Below are 17,777 nucleotides of genomic sequence, written 5' to 3'. Positions count from 1 at the left end.
AGAGGTCCATTAACTTTCCCAAATTCAGAAAGTTTGGGGCCATAAATTCTTTAAATAAACTTTCTATCCCTTGCTCTCTTTCCCTTCTTTTTCCAGAACTCCATAATGTATATGTTGATCTTCTTTACTTTGTCCCATAAATCCCTTAGGCTTTCTTCACTTTATCTTTTATTTGTTCCTCTGATTGGATAATATCAGATTATCTCTTTGATTTTATCAATTCTTTCTTCTGCTTATTCAAGTCTGCTCTTGAAATGCCTGAGTGAATTTTTTAGGTCAGTAATTGTATTCTTTAGCACTAGCATTTCTGAATGCTTTTTTATATTTTTATCTCTCTTAATATTAGGTTTTTAATGCATTGTTTTCTTGAGCTTGTAGAGCATTTTTATGATAGTATTTTGAACCATTTTTTAGATAATTAATATTCCTGTTTTTTTAGGATGAGTTTGCTGAGATTTATTTTGTCCCTCTGTTTGGGTTGCATTTTGTTTTGTGTGTGTTTTATAATTATATGTTGAAATCTGTGTTTTTGAAGAATCAGCTGCATATCTCAGTCTTTACAGACTGGCTTTATACAGGGGAAGACCCTCAGCAATCAGCCCAACTATAGACTCTGGATACTTCTAGAACTTTCTTCAGGAAGATACAACTTCTCTGGGTCTGTCTGGGTGGGCAGTTTCTCCATTGGAGAGGCTTCCCACTTTCTTTTTCAGGAATTTGTCATCTCTTGCTTTCTCTGGTGTTTGTCTATGGCACTGTAGGCTCTCTGATCTACAGCAGAAGCCATCCTACTGTCTATCTTCTCATCAGCCATGGGGCATTCAAAATATGCCATCTTCACATCACTTAAAGTCAGGTGTGACAGAGGCCCGTCCTTCTGGCAGCTCTCTGAAGAGCTAGAATGCCAAGCACACATTCTACTTCTTTCATAGCACTCAAGTGGTATGCCTTTTCCCAGGTACTCCAACCTCTGCCAGTGGCAGCAGGTGGCCTTCTGCTCTTCTTTGTTCTCAGTGGAGCCCATGCTGCAACCTGTGTCATTTCCATCTGGGCTCTAAGTGGGGTGAGCAGAAAGAAACTGGTCCCCCTTAGGCAGCCTCTGAATAGACAATATTGGACAGCCATTCCATTCTTCTCTTTCCTCCCGGTGGGAGAAGTTGCTAGCTGGGTTGTTCACTCTCAGTGCTAAGCTGGGCAACTAGGGGAAAGGGCTGACATAAGTCAAGTGAAATTGCTCCTCTTACTCATTTCAATGTTTCTGTTCTTAGCATTGTGCTTGCCTGGTGTTCTGCAGCTTCTTAACTGGATTTAGGAAATTTCATAAAGGTAGTTTGATCCGTATATCAATGTTAAACCAGTATTTTTGTGGGGGACAAAGCCTGGGATTTTCTATTCTACCATCTTCTTGAGATCTGTCTAATAATTATTTTTTGTGGATATTTTACATTGTGAATGTTACATTGTTGAGTGTCTGGATCTTGTTTTCCTTTAAAAGTATTGATTTTCTTGTCGGCAGGCAGTTAATTTATTGAAAATCCTGTTTGATCTTCCAAAAATTTTTTTTTTCCAAAGTGAGAAGGAGGGGAGCGGGGGCAGACAGACTGACTCACGCCTGCGCCCGACCGGGATCCAGCCAGCATGCCCAGCAGAGGGCGATGCTCGGCCGCAACTGGAGCCATTCTAGCGCCTGAGGCAGAGGCCATAGAGCCATCCTCAGTGCCCAGGCCAACTTTGCTCCCATGGAGCCTTGGCTGTGGGAGGGGAAGAGAGAGATAGAGGGGATGGAGAAGCAGGTGGGCGGTTCTCCTCTGTGTCCTGGCTGAGAATCGAACCCAGGACTTCCACACACTGGGCTGATGCTCTACCATTGAGCCAACCAGCTAGGGCCAGCTTTTTTATTTTGAAAGCAAGAATATGTTTTACTCTAGGGCTAATTTAGCCCTGTTAATAAAACATGATCCTAGCCTGTGGTGGCACAGAAGATAAAGCGCTGACCTGGAATGCTGAGGTTGCTGGTTCAAAAACCTGGGCTTACCCAGTCAAGGCACATACAACAAGCAATCAGTGAACAACAAAAGTGAAGCAACTATGAGTTGATACTTCTTGTGTCCCTCCCTCACCTCTAAAACCAATAAATAAAATCTTATTTAAAATATGACCCTCCTACCTTGGGTGTTTAGTAATTTGTTGTAAGTTGAACATTTCTAGAAATTATTTTACTAACTCCTTGGGAATTATTTGCCCAATTTTGGATAGTTTAATTCTAAGAATGCACTACAAAATGTTAACCAGGGAAACTCCACATAGATTTGTGGAACTTTTTCTTTGTTAACTTCCTTTTCCTGGTCTTCTTCCCCACCAGTTCCAGTCACCTCAGACTCTCCAAACTTTGATCTGTCTTCTCAAGTTAGCATGATTACTGTGTTTTGCTGAGGATCCTGCTCGTGATCTGGAAAATGTCTCCAGACAGAAATTCATAACAATTTTATGCCTCACTTTTTTCAGAGAGTTGCTGTCATTCTGTATTTGAAGATATTTATTGTAAATATTTTGTTCAGTTTTTATTTTTCCTTCTGTGGAAAGGCAACTCTATTGCAGTTATTCCGTTGTGGTTGGAAGAAGTCCTCTTTCTGTACATCATTGTATTTCACAAGTTCTGTAATGTTTAATCATTATTATGTCATTATGTAGTGGCTTCACCTATTAGGAGTAGAATAGGAAAAACAAAGTGATTCTTGTAAGCATGCATCTCCTAAGGTGGTAAAAGTTGTATGGATGGAATAGTGTGTAACCTGTCAACTATATTTGAGCCCACAGTATCATGGATATCAGCCAATAAATTTTGCAGAAGAAATTATAAATGCTGTTTAATTAATTGAACTTAATAAAGCAATGCGGTTAGGGAGTTTTTGTTATATCAGATGATACTGAATGCCTATACATTTTCTTTTTTAGAACTTGAGGTTTTTGAGAAGTCAGCTCATAAATCACCCTTTCCAGGAGGCTTTTCCTGACCCTTTCCTCTGTTCTTACATGCTCCTTTATTCATTTATTTGTTTTCCCTATTGACTCTATACTTCTTGAGGACAGAGACAGCCTTACTCATTTCATCTTAGCAACTAGTATAGTCTTTACTACACTTGAGTGATAATGACTTGAATAAAAGCTGTCTCTTTTCTTTCTGAATAAATAGCTTGGGTCTCCACTTTATCAGTCCATTATCTTTTAGCTACAAAGACTTTTCAAAGAGAAATAAAGCATTGAAATGATCAGTGTATCACCTGATCACGGTTTAAAGAAAATTTGAGCTAAGGTAAAAAGATCTTTTGGACCAGGCTGGAGAAAAGCGTAAGTCTGCGATTAGTTTCTTGTTCCTTTTTAAAACATTTACTTTTAGGCCTTTATAAAACTTTTTATTTTTTGCCTTCAAAAAATCAATTATTGCTCTTACTTACAAATTCAAATTGTTCTTTGCTTTTGCTAGTATTTAGAAAGTATTACTTGCAAGTAAATGAAATAAAAAGTATTGCTTTAAATCTCCTGAATAATCATGTGAAAGGAAAACATTAAGAATATTGTCATATTGCAGTATCTCTTAATCCCAGTGTATTTTTTTCTAACACCTTTTCTGGTCAGCATAGATGAGGATTTCATTTGTTTTCTTTAATTGGCAATAGACACATTGTATGCTTTCTCTGTGTAAAGCACTGGCTTGGGAACTCTGGGTACTTAAAAGCAAAGAATACCTTGTCCAGTCTCTTCTTAGTGACCTTATCTAATAGGTCAATGACACTGGTGATGTTTGACAATTTTTGAATTGTAAAAATAACAATGTTATTTGAATCCACCCAATAGTTAAAGAGTAAGTTGGATTCTGGGAAAATAACTGTACAGAGGACTAAATTACATGTTATGATTTAGTCACTAAATTGAAGTAATAGAATCATTACTTTAGATAAGGAAATTCTTTCTAGAATAGATTGTCAGTTTCAACCTGTAATCAGCCAGAGGGGCTTCTACTGAACTTTCAGTTTTTTATTGCTTTTGATAATTGAGTGAAACTGGAAAACCATGTAGAACTTTATTTTATGTACAAATTTTTATTTGAGTACTTGTTTTTGATCCTTTTAGTCCCACATTTCTTCTCTCAATACATTTTTTTACTGTGGTTAAAAAATAAGCATAAGATTTATTATCCTAACCATTTTTAAGTGTAGAGTTCAGTAGTGTTAAGTATATTCATATTGTTGTCTAACAAATCAACAGAATTTTTCATCTTGCAAAACAAATGCTGTTAAACCCATTGAACAACAATTCCTTTATTCTCCCTCCCCATAACCCCTGGCTACATTCTACTTTCTGTCTCCATGAAATAGATATTAGCCACCTCACATAAGTGGAATCATACAGTTTTTTTTTTTATTGGTTTATTTCACTTAGCATAATGACCTCAAAGTTGATCCATGTTGTAACAGGATTTGTACCTTTTTTGTACTTTTTAGAGTTTTCTTTACATTCTTTTTTTTTGGAGACAGAGACAGAAGGACAGATAGGGACGGACAGACAGGAAGGGAGAGAGACGAGAAGCATTAATTCTTTGTTGCAGCACTTTAGTTGTTCATTAATTGCTTTCTCATATGTGCCTTGACCGGGGGGGCAACAGCAGACCAAGTGACCCCTTGCTCAAGCCAGCGACCTTTGGCTCAAGCTGGTGAGCCTTGCTCAAACCAGATGAGCCCACATTCAAGCCAGCGACCTTGGGGTTTCAAACCTGGTTCTTCCGTGTCCCAGTCCAACACACTATCCACTGCACCACCGCCTGGACAGGCTTTTCTTTATATTTTTTTTATGTTAAAAAAATTGTATGTAATTGATAAATACAACTTTTTTTTAAAATGCTGAACAATACGCCAGTGTATATACATACCACATTTTATTTTATCTGTTCAATATTGATAGACATGTCTTGGCTACTGTGAATAATGCTGCAGGTTACATGGAAATATAGATGTCTTTGTGATCATCATGATTTCAATTCCTCTGGGTATATGCCCAGAAGTAGAATTGCCAAATCATATAGTAGTTCTGTTGTTCTTTTTTTTTTTTTTTTTTTGAGAATTCTCTATACTGTTTTCCATAGTAGTTGTATTAATTTATATTCCCACCAACAGTATAACAGGAATCCCTTTTCTCTATATTTTCACCTATACTCATTATTGGTGTGTTTTTTTTTTCTTATGAAAGCTATCTTATAAGGTGTAAGGTAATATCTCATTGCTGTCTTGCTTTGTATATCCCTGATGATCATTGATGTTGAACATCTTTTCCTATATATGTTGGACAATTGTGTATCTTCTTTGGAGAAATGTCTATTCATTTTCTTTGCCCATTTTTTAATGGGTTATTTGTTTTTTTTAATTTTTGCTATTGTGTTGTAAGAGTTCCTTATACATTTTTAGTATTAACCCTTAATATGGTTTGTAAATATTTTCTTACATTCCACCTGTTGCCTTTTCATTTTGTTGTTTCCTTTGCTGTGCTGAAGCTTTTTAGTTTCACATAGTCCTGCTTGTCTATTTATGCTTTTGTTGCCTGTGCTTTTGACGTCATATTCTTTACATTTAAGGCTGAATATTATTCTATTTATGTACCACATTTTCGTTATTCATTAATCTGTCAGTGGATGTTTGGATTGCTTCCATGTTTTAGCTATTGTTAATCATGCTACTGTTAACATGAGTGTGCACAAACCTCCTTATTACCTTGCTTTCAGTTCTTTGGCATATATAACCAGAATTGAGATCGCTGGATCATATGGTAGTCTATTTTTAGTTTTTTTAAGCAGGGAATGGTGGAAGGGAAAGAGATGAGAAGTGTCAACTTGTAGTTGCATTACTTAAGTTTTTCCTTGATTGTTCCTCATATGTGCCTTGACCAGGGTGCTCAAGCTGAGCCAGTGACCTTGGGCTCAAACCAGCGACCTTGGGATCATGTTGATGGTCCTGTGATCAAGCTGGCAACCTCTGGGTTTCAAACCTGGAACCTCAGTGTCCCAGGTCGACACTCTCTCCACTGTGCCACCACCAGGCTATTTTTAATTTTTTGAAGAATCTCTTCATGTAGAACTTTTTATAAATTTCATTACTGTCATTCCTGCTAAGCTGTATCTGAAAATTTATTTGGTTAATATGATGGACCTTCATGATTAATAGAGTTGTATTTTTTGTTTGTTTTGTATCTAGAGCCCTTGCAGAATCTCCATCAGTTAACAACCTAAAGAGTGAACTTGGTGATAAAGGGAAGAATAAAGATGAAGGGGAAGTTTGTGACCCTGAAAAAAAGGCTGCAGGTAGATGTCTTGAGCCTTATCCAGAAGAGAAAAAGAAGAAACGTTCTGGATTCAGAGACAGAAAAGTATGGAACACAATTTTGTAAATTAATCAAAACTATAGTTAATCCAAAATTAGACTAATGCATTAAGTCTCTTTTAAAATGTATTTCAGATGGTTCACATTCATGTTGAAGTTATTCACCTCTTTGCTATTTTCCATCATGTTCTAAGGCAAGCATACTCTTGGAATATGAGTTAATGGATTTAGGAAAGAAGCTAAGATTGGTCATCAGGATTAGCATATATTTTCTTCATTCTTTTTTTTTTTTTTTTAAGTGAGGGTAGGGGAGATAGAGAGGCAAACTCCCATATGCTCGTCGACTGGGATCCCCCGTCTATTCCCTTCTGGAGCCAATGCTCAAATCAACTGAGCCACTGGCTGCGGGAGGGGAAGAGAGAGAGAAGGAGGAGAGGAAGGGGAAGAGAGGCAGATGGTCGCTTCTCATGTGTGCCCTGACCAGGAATCGAACCTGACCGGGCCAACACTCTATCCACTGAGAAAACCGTCCATGTCCTCTTCATTCTTTAAATTCAGCTAAAATGTTGATTTTTGCTTTCTGGATCTTTCTGATGTTGAGTGTTCTCATATATGTTAATTGAGTCTGTGTGGTAATACAGATTTATGATGCAAGTTTGTAAAGGCAGAATAAAATCCCTTGGTAAGTGTACACATATTTTCAGAAAATGAACTAATTTTGAGGACTGTAAACTTCGAATGACTTTAACATTCTATATTTTCAACACAACTTGCTGTTATACAGCTCTTCCTTAGAAGAGTTTTGGTTTCACTGCAACAATGCCTATGATATTGGGCATTTGAATTCAGCAGACTTGAATGATGAAAAGTCAAAAGGGTGAATTTATTAGATATTTTCATGTTAGCATTAAAATTCAGGGAATTGCCTTCACTTGCTAAAATACAGCTGATCAATGCAAGAAGATAATTTATTTCTGTGTTGTATGTGTTTGTGGTATATATTTGCAAGAAGAATTTTTTTTGAGAAATTTGAATTTTCTGTTTGCTTGAATGAAGTTATTAAATAAGTCTTTTCATTTCCTAAGTTTATTTCTTACTGAGGTGAATTTAAACAAAAGTGATATATCACAGCTTAATTGTCAACTACCCACTGTTTCCACATCAATATATTTTTTTAAATCTTTTGCCCTTAGTGAATTCAAGGGAAGTTCAAATTTTTCTTTCTTCAGCGGTTTCAGCTAAAATGAGCCAAATAAACATTTATTTTTGCACCTGCACCTGCCATTTTCTACTCTCACTTTCTGCTCAGCAGATGATCACATCTCATATGTCAGAAAAAAAATGAAAGTTACTGATGTAACTTATTTTATAACTCGTAACTATAAAACCTTTCTGGTCTATGTTTGAGTCTTATTCCTTTTACTAAAGTCTCAGTAGAAGGAAGCTGTTTTTCCTATTAGAGTATAACCATTGCCCATGGGATCCTATCTCACCAAGAACTTAGCTCAACGCTTATTCTTTCATGATGCTGTGTTTTCAGTCACTCTTTGTCTGTTTTCTTTTACATGGTTCGCAGTTATTTCATTCTGTGGGTTGTCTTTTTACTTTGTTGACATTATCTTTTGATGCACAAAATTTTTATGACCTTAATTTGCTTCATCATCTTTTACTTGAGTACTTCCTATACTAGAAACTCTTTGTCTCATTCTGGAATACAGTACTATTACCAGTAGAAGTTCCATATTTGGCCAAAGTCTTGTCTGGAACTTTTAACATGAGTCTAGTTCTACTATACAACAATACAGAATGTCTGAACTTTTAAAAATAATTGTTTTACTGTAAAAATAATACACAGATACATTAATACAACAAATTGGCTTTTATAGTAATCATAGTCTTTCATTCTTTATAGTTTTATTATCCAGATGAATATCCCTAAACATATACATAGTTTAATCTTGCCTATTTTGTTTCAATGATGTCTTTTAATCTAGCAGAACCCAGGTGGTTTCACCAATAAGGCTCCCTGTTGTCAGGATTTAATTTATGTGTATTCTCAGTGAAATTGAGCATGTTCCCCTGTTCTGTGTATCATCACTTGGGTATCAGCAACTGGATTCTGAGGCTTATCGGACATAGATTTGATCTTTGTGGCAAGACTATTGGCAGCACTGTGTTCTTTTAGCAGGAGGCGCCTCATGGCTAGCTGCTTTTCTTTTTACGATATTAGCAGCTATCAGTGTTCAATGGCTAGCTCTGTTAATTCATTGGGGATGCAAAATGGTGATATTCTAGTTTTATCACATCTTCTACATTTATTAATTGGACTATTTTATAAAGAGACACTTTCCCTCATCTTATTTGGCTGCAACTACTACTTGGCTACTATTTGGTGCAGTTAAGAAATATAATGCCTAAAAAAAAAAGAAAGAAAGAAATATAATGCCTGTATTTGCTCCAGTTAAAGTCCAGCAGTTTTATTGAAGACAACTGTCTTAACATCATCATGCTCAAGAATGTTTTAAGTAAATGATTAAAAGTAACTATTATAATTGTCTTCCTAATTTTTTTCCCAGGCCAAACTATGAAATCCTTCAACAGTCTTTGACACATCTTAAGTTTCCAAGTCTTTGTTAACTTGGAAGCTGTATTCTGAACTCTTTGTATAATAATTTGTTAGTGTTCCTTTTTACATGATTACTTCCAAGGAACAACTGATATTGAATGATCTCCAAGATACATTGCTAAGTGGAAAAAAGTAAAATGTATGTTATATAATATGTTTATAAGACACTCTACCAATACAGGAATGTAAAAAGTGTATTACTTTCCTTAACCTATTGTTGCAAAGTAAAACTAAATAATAATATTAAGCAGCATAATTTAGTGACTTACAGTAACCAAGGAATCTAATTTCCTGTCTGAAAATCATTGACATTTAAGTTATCTTTCTACTTTTGCCTTGCATATGATTGAATCCTGTTTTTAGTTCACAAGGCCATCTTTAGCTGTCGCTATAGCTTATACCTTAAACATTGCAAACTGATTTTTTTGTTGTTGCTATCAAAAAAACAAACACATAGAGGGCCTAAAGAAAGTAATTTATTCTGTAGCCAGTATTACCAAGCACATAGTTTTAGTATAATATAATGCCTTTGATGTAAGGTTTTGGCTAAGTCTCAAGGTCGCAAAGGGGTTGAAAAGCTCTGTAGTATGTTTTCCACATACCATGTCTTGTGATAAAATCTCTGAAATCGGTATTCAGATATTGATGAAAATTAGTATTAGAAAGATTCCTGTCATGTTTAGTTACAAATTAGTAATCCTTTCTTAGTTGCTGAAAGCACATTTGGCAGTGGAACTAAGACCATTATTAAAACTGCTGCTGTCAGTGACCTCAAAGTGACCATCTAGCCAGGACTGACAGATACATTAATAGCTGTGCTAAATATATACAAAATAAACCATTAACAGTTTCTTCTCTCTCTTTTTTTTTTTTTTTTGTATTTTTCTGAAATTAGAAGCAAGGAGGCAGACAGACTCCCATATGCACCCGACTGGATCCACCCAGCATGCCCACCAGGGGGGCAATGCTCTGCCCATCTGGGGCATTGCTCCGTTGCAGCCAGAGCCATTCTGGCGCCTGAGGTGGAGGGCATGGAGCCATCCTCAGCACCCGGGCCAACTTAGCTCCAGTGGAGCCTTGACTGCGGGAGGGGAAGAGAGAGAGAGAAAGAAAGGAGGGGGGGGTGGAGAAGCAGATGGGCACTTCTCATCTGTGCCCTGGCCAGGAATCGAACCCGGGACTTCCACGCTCCAGACTGACACTCTAGCACTGAGCCAGCTGGCCAGGGCCAACAGTTTCTTTCTTAATATTATGGACTGCTTGATAAACATTGAGTTAATGGGATTTTAGATTGTATTGCCCTAACACATTGTCTAACCAGTTATACTACTTATTGTTGACTATCTCAGCATATAAAATTTAGGTATGACAGAAATCGTTTTCACCAAAATACCAAATGCATAGTACTTTGGTGAAGAGATTTCTCTCACACCTGAATTTGTAAAAAAACAAAACAAAACTACGCAGAAGATAGTGTTTTGTATGTTTCATGCACAGTATAGGGGCTTGGATCCCAGATAAGGAAATGGGCTTTTATATGAACATGACATTCTTTTAGTTAAATGTATGCCTTATTTGATTTTCTTCCTATTTAAATATTTGCTTGTGTTCTTCCCAACTCTGCTCTTTTATAAATAATGCTGTATATAGCAAATCGAATCTCTGGTGGTTTGCTTAATTTTATACAAATGTGGAAGTCTTACTATCTGATACCTGTTAATAGCTGAGTGTCCATGGCATGTAATTCACTTTTCTAAAGCTGTCATTTCATGTACTTTGTATTTGAAAGACTATTAGCTGTTTAAACCCATGAATTCCCATTTCTGTTTTGTTTTAGGATTCAGGAAATTGCATAGAAGTAAAAATAGTAAAATCAATTCCTTTTTAAAACTTGGCATTTAAGAACCTATAGGCTACTACCGTATAAATGGCATCATGTGTTGCTAAAAAGGTTTTAGTTCTCATATGACATTTTTCAATTTTGCTAGATTTAAGAAATAAGAAAATTCTTCAAAACAAATTCTAAACAAAACTTATGCAAGCATTGCCTCCAATGGAGTATAAAAAGTATATTGCAAGAAAGAGGTTCAAAAGTTTTTGAAATTCAAGTTTCTTTCTAGCCTGACCAGGCAGTGGTGCAGTGGATAGAGCATTGGCCTGGGATGCTGAGGACCCAGGTTCAAAACCTTGAAGTCACTGGATTGAGCACGGGCTTACCAGCTTGAATGCAGGGTCACTGGCTTGAGCAAAGAGGTCACTGGCTCAGCTAGAGCCCCCCTGGTCAAGGCACATACAAGAAAGCAATCAATGAAGAACTAAGGTGCTGCAACTATGAGTTGATGCCTCTCATTTTTCTCATCTCTCTCCCTTCCTGTTTGTTCCTCTCTCTCTCTCTAAAAAAATTTTTTAAGTTTATTTCTAATATGAAGAAGTCTAATAAGAGCAAAAAGTGATGTAATCTTTTCCAAAAAAATTAGATACAAAATATATGAAAATGAGAATTGCTTAATAGTAACACTTGGAATTTCTAATTTCAGGTAATGGAATATGAGAATAGGATTAGAGCATATTCCACACCAGACAAAATCTTCCGATATTTTGCCACCTTGAAAGTAATCAGTGAGCATGGTGAATCTGAAGTGTTTATGACGCCACAAGATTTTGTACGATCCATAACACCTAATGAGAAACAACCAGAACGTAAGTTGCTAATGTAAAAAGTAAGATTGTGATATTTATTTTTTTACATGCTAGTTTGTTTCTTTCTATATATTGCCTAAACTTTGTAAGTTCATGCAATAATTACATTCACTGTGTAACTACTATATGTCAGGCATTATGCTAGGCTTTAGGAGTTCAGAAGAGGAGCCTCCAGTCTAATGTAGCAATCCTCAACCAGGTTAATGGATTCTGGAGATTGTGCTCCACTGGCTGAGATTCACTGTCTGCAATGAGAATGTTCCCGATAGCAATGCATTACATATGTGACTACCATCAAGTTATTCTCTAGTGAGGGAGACAGAGACAGTAACAGGCAGTTTCAGGAATGCAGTGATTTGCTGAAGGACAATGGTGCTGTGGCAGTGTAAAGAGGGCTGCTTAGCTAAATCTGAAAGTTAGGTGAGTCGTTTCTAGAGAATACATGTAAGTTTGGATAAAAGCCTGTATAAGGCACTACAGTTATTTCACAAAGACTTTATCAAGTATCTTAAATATGCTCAAAGAATAGTAGAGAGGATATCTCATATAGAGGAAACAGCCTGAACAAACGAGGTGTGAAGAAAGAAAATAAATAGCTTAATATAATGTTAAATGTAGCAATCTACAAATTATATGGGAGACATGGTAGGGAAAGTGACAGAGTAGAGAATTCTTAAGGAGTAATCCTTCTACTGAAGCAACCATTGAGCTGCCAAAAATGGACAGAATTAACTTTTTTGGATCTCTAGAATCTAATAAAAAACTTAGAGCAATCAGGTAGTGCCTAATGAAGAAAGAGGCTGCTAAATTTTGGTAAGAAAGTGTTGTGGCCTTTTGCTTATCTGCCTGTGATACCCTGTTTCCCAGTTCAGCAGCAGCCATGGGGATGGCAGTGTACATTCCCAGTGCGACTCCCTGGGGAGTTCAGCGGGTTAATACAGACTTTGTTCTCAAAAACATGGAGGTTGTGCATTTTTACATGTTTGGCAGCTCCCTGAGAGACAAGCATGAAAGCTTGCCTTTTTCATTCACCCACGTCAAGCTGGAGTGGCTTCCCAGGTATTATCCATTGAAAAAATTTAAGATAGACACTACCCATAGCTACCAGGCGAGAGAGGGCAGGTGGGACAAGCTGCAGACAGACTGAAAAATCTAGAAAGGAGGAAACTGAGGAGAAAGACATTTCAATGGATAAGAGCTTTGAAGGGCTGCTGTGTATACAGGAGAATCCAGAATGCAGCATGCATTCTCAGAGCCAGACTCATGCTTGGAAAAAACTTGAGTGGGCTTATACCTCTTACTGATCTTTGGGCTCCACACAAGGAGGTGAAAGTTAAGACAGAGTTGTCGCAGGTATACCTACACATCAAAGGAGGGCTCCAACTTATAGCCAACCTGAATACAGTAGGAGAGTTAGGGGTGCTTTTTGTTTTATTTTGTTTTATTTTTTTAATTTGTTATGCTGCCAGCATTTAAGAAAATCTAAGTTGGATCACTTGCTGGCTGCTTAGATAATAGAACAGAAACTTCAGTGATGACACATGACAAGGAATATAATCTTTGCAAAAAATAATTTGGAAGATCACTAAACAATGTGATGACTATAGTCCTCAGCAAGTTATAACACCAACCCCTTGGGAAGCAGGAAGAATTTGATTTCTTTCTTTTTTTTTTTTTCTTATTTGAGAGGAGGGGAGGCAGACAGACTCCTGCATGTGCCTCTACCAGGATCCACATGGCAAGGCCACTTGGGGGTGATGCTCTGCCCATCTGAGGCGTTGCTCTGTTGCTCAGTAACTGAGCTCTTCTTAGTGTCTGAGGCAGAGGTCATGGAGCCATTTTCAGTGCCCAGGGCCAACTTGCTCCAATCTAGCCAGGCTGTGGGCAGGGAAGAGAGAGAGAACTGAGAGTGGGAGCGGTGGAAAAGCAGATGGGTGCTTCTGTGTGCCCTGACTGAGAATCAAATCCCGGATATCCACACAATGGGGTGACAGTCTATCACTGAACCAACCGGCCAGGGCCTCTGAATTTGATTTCTAGTATTACCACATTATAATATTCAAAATATCCAGTTTTCAATAAAAATTACATCATGTACCAATAATCAGGAATGTATGACCCATTACCAGAAAAAAGAAATTGACAGAATCCATCCACGGGGAAGCCTAGCTAGGCACTACACTTGCTTACTTGCTTTACAAAGACTATAAATCAGCTATCTTAAATATGCTCAAAGAGCAAGAAGAAACAATAAACAAAGAACCTTAGGAAATGAGAGAATATCCATAAAGAACTAGAAAATATAAAAAGGAACCAAGTAGAAATTCTTCAGCTAAAAGTACAGTAGCTGATATTAAAAAGTCCCTAGAAGAGTTCAACATCAGATTTGAGCAGGCAGATAAAAGAATCAGAGAACTTGAAGATAAATCATTTGATATTGTCAAATCTGAGGAACAGAAAGCAAAAGTATGAATAAAAGTGAACAAAGCCTAGCCTGGCCTTCCAGTGGATAAAATGTCCACCTGGAACCCTGAGGTCCCTGGTTTGAAACCCTGGGCTTGCGTGGTCAAGGCACATATGGGAGTTGATGCTTTCTGCTCCTCTCTCTCTCTCTCTCTCTCTCTCTCTTTTTCTCTGACTTTATCTCCCTTCTATCTAAAATAAATTAAATCTTTTTAAAAAAATTAACAAAGCCCAAGTTACTTGTGGGACGCCATCAAGTGTAACAACATATATATAATGGGTGTCCCAGAAGAAATTAAGACATTTACAGACAATCAAAAGCTGAAGAAGTTTGTTAATAATAGACCTTCCCTGCAGGAAATGCCATATGGAGTCCTTTAGGCTGAAATGAACAGATTCTAGACAGTAACTCAAAGCCATACAAAGAAATTAAAGGTGTTGTTCTGGTCAGGATGGCAGAATTAGGTAAATGCTATGCTCACCTTGTCCCACGACCACATCAAAATTACAGCTAAAATACAGAACAACGATTTTTGCAAACCACCTGAAATATAGCTGAACAAAAGTCCTATAACTAAGGATATAAAGAAGAAGCCACATTGAGACTGGTAAGAGGGACAAAGACACGGAATGGGCTGGTCCCATATCCATGTGTGGTAGTAAAAAATCAGGCAGTATGTTATGGTTTCCCCATGAGGAGCAAAGGGTTCCAGCCCAACACCAGGCTGCCACACTCAGGGTTTCAGTGCCAGAAAGAGGTAACTATAAATTCTGGCTGTGAAAACCAGTGGAGATTGTGACTGAGTGAAACGAAGGACTCCTGAAGTCCCATGCAGTTTTTTGAAAGGGCTTGTACACAGAGTTACTCGCAGACTGCCTCTATTTATCTGAGCTTCAGTGCTGTTGGCAACAGTTGGAAAGGAGCCAGGGACATATTGGGAGGAAATGAAGTGTGTGACTTCAGGGCAAAGGCTGGAGGGGCAGCTTTGTCCCAGACAGAAGTACTGGCAGAAACCACTGTTCCTTTGCTGAGCCTTTCCCCTGCAGATAGGCAGCTGCCATATCTTAGTCTCTGTCAACCTGGCTAACACGGTTGGCCCCACAGTGGTTATTTTTGAGACCTCATCCCTTGCAACTTAGAGGCCCATCCAAGCCACTTTTGGTGGCTTTTTCATATAAATGGCCTGTCTTGGCTTGTGGTTTAGAATTTCCTAAAATCACTCAAACCCCAAATAAGTATTATCTGGCCTTGGCATGCCCTGTACCTCTTGCTAGTAACCCCAAGCCTGGCACTAGTGGAAGCTGGCCTTAGTTTGCAGCTTAGCCTCTCCCAGGCACCTGCAAGCCCAGCCCAAGTGGCAATCACTTGCAGGTCACTTCATAGATTATACCAAGTGACCCTAGGTGGCATATAGGCAGGAGCTGAATTTAACTTTCACCAGAGCCCCTCCCAAGAGGCTCCAGAACCAACATACCCAGTGGCCAGCTTCAGACCATAACCACAAGTGACATACCCAAAGGGCAGACTCAGCAGGCACCAGAGCCCCAATAATGCAAATTCTGCTCCATATTTTAAGCTCCTACACAGCAGCTCCTCCACTAAAGTCACAGCTAATCCTCACAACTGATTAGCCTGAGGGTCAGTCCTTTCAGCTGATGTGCTGACAGCAGTCAAGGCTCAACTACAACAGGAAAATGCAAACAACCCACACAAGGGACATACCTGGAGCACCTGGTTCAGGTGAACATGGAGAGTATGCCACTGGGCCATACAGGAAACCTACTGCATAAGGCCACTCTACTAAAACCAGTAGGTGTAGCAGCTCTACTTCATACATAGCAACAGATACAGGGAGGCAGCCAAAATGAGGAGACAAAGAAACATTTCCCAAATGAAAGAACAGAACAAAATTCCAGAATAAGAATGAAACACAATGGAGAAAAAAAAATCTACCAGATACAGAGTTCAAAACACTGGCTATAAGGATGCTCAGTGGTCTTAGTGAGAACTTCAGGAAAAAAATAGGAAACATAAAAAAGAACTAGTCAGGCCTGACCAGGTGGTGGCACAGTGGATAGAGCGTTGGACTAGGATGCAGAGGACCCAGGTTCGAAACCCTGAGGTTACGGGCTTGAGCACGAGCTCATCCAGCTTGAGCACAGGGTCACTGGCTTGAGCATGGGATCATAGACATAACCCCATGGTCACTGGCTTGAGCCCAAAGTTGCTGGCTTGAGCCCAAGGTCAAGCAAGGGGTTTGAGCAAGGGGTCACTCACTCTGCTGTAGCCCCCTGTCAAGACACATATAAGAAACCAATCAATGAACAACTAAGATGCCGCAACGGAGAATTGATGCTTCTCATCTCTCTCCCTTCCTGTCTGTTTGTCCGTATCCGTCCCTTTCTCTGTCTCTCTGTCTCTGTCACAGAAAGAAAAAAAAAAGAACAAAAAGAAATAATAATGAAAAACTTCCCTTGCCTAGTGAAGGAAATAGATAAGCCCAAGAAGCTCCGAGAGTCCCAAGAAAAAAAGGCCCACATCAAGACACATCATAATTAAACGCCAAAGATTAAAGACAAAGAGAGAATTTTAAAAGCATTAATAGAAAAGCAGTTACCTACAAGGGAGCTCCCATAAGACTATCAGCTGATTTCTCAACGAAAGGTTTGCAGGCCAGAAGGGTTGGCACAAAATTTTCAAAGTGATGAAAACCAAGGACCTGCAACTAAGACTACTTAACCCAGCAAGGCTGTGTTTAGAATCAAAGAAAGATAAAGAGCTTCCCAGACAAGAAGAATCTAAGTTCCTCACCACTAAACCAGTATTATAAGAAATTTTAAACAGTCTTCTTTAAAAAGAAGAAGTAGAAGTTGTAGCTAGTTGGCTCAATGGATAGAGCATTGGCCCAGCGTGCAGACATCCTGGGTTCAATCCCCAGTCAGGGCACATATGAGAAGTGACCATCTGCTTCTCTTCCCTTCCCTCTTCCCTCCCTGCCTTTCTCTCTCCTTCCCCTTTCTCTAAAATCAATAAAATCTTTTTTAAAAAAATAGAGGATTGAACACTATAAACCAGTGCTTGTGTTTGGATTTATGGAAGGCCATCTCCCTGGGTCTGTCATAGTGCCCCATGCAGAGCAAACTGTGGCCTTGAACCATTAGTTGGCCACTGCTGATAGGCTGCTGACACTGAAGCAGGTTGCACAGTAGAAAAAATAAAAACACTATAAACAGACTAGACCTAACATACATTAACACAAGGTTTGACTCCAGAGCAGCAGAATGCGCATTCTTCTCAAGAATACATCAAACATTCTCCAGAATAGACCAGATAGACCACATCCTAGTCCACAAACCAATCTTTTAAGATTAAAATCATACAGAGTACCTATTATTATTTTTTAAGTGAGAGGTGGGGAGGCAGAAAGACAGACTGCTGCATGTGCCCCAACCAGGATCCACCAGGCAAGCCCCTGCCAGGCAATGCTCTGCCCATTTGGGGCTGCTGCTCTATTGTTCGGCCACCTAGCTATTTTTAACACCTGAAGGGAGCCCATGGAGCCATCCTCAGCGCCTAGGGTCAACTTGCTCAAACCATTCAAGCCACGGGTGCAGGAGGG

General features: G+C 38.6%; 1 protein-coding gene and 1 non-coding gene across 5 annotated transcripts in view; both read left to right on the top strand.

Annotated features, from left to right (window-relative positions):
• MICU1 (mitochondrial calcium uptake 1) overlaps positions 1-17,777 on the top strand; it is a 263,629-nt gene that overhangs the window by 66,295 nt on the left and 179,557 nt on the right. For all 4 annotated transcript variants that reach the window (XM_066349902.1, XM_066349905.1, XM_066349903.1 and 1 more), the window contains 2 exons: positions 6,243-6,414; positions 11,532-11,694. In XM_066349902.1, coding sequence (XP_066205999.1) covers positions 6,243-6,414; positions 11,532-11,694 — 335 coding nt within the window. The remainder of the gene's footprint in view (positions 1-6,242; positions 6,415-11,531; positions 11,695-17,777) is intronic.
• On the top strand, positions 17,235-17,366 carry LOC136381655 (small nucleolar RNA SNORA42/SNORA80 family). The gene has a single exon (XR_010747136.1). It is a non-coding gene; the product is annotated as a small nucleolar RNA SNORA42/SNORA80 family (small nucleolar RNA).

Source organism: Saccopteryx leptura, chromosome 9, assembly GCF_036850995.1.
Source record: "Saccopteryx leptura isolate mSacLep1 chromosome 9, mSacLep1_pri_phased_curated, whole genome shotgun sequence".
Lineage (NCBI taxonomy): Eukaryota > Metazoa > Chordata > Mammalia > Chiroptera > Emballonuridae > Saccopteryx > Saccopteryx leptura.
Note: the sequence above shows the minus strand (reverse complement) of the source record. Positions and strands in the feature narration are given on the sequence as shown.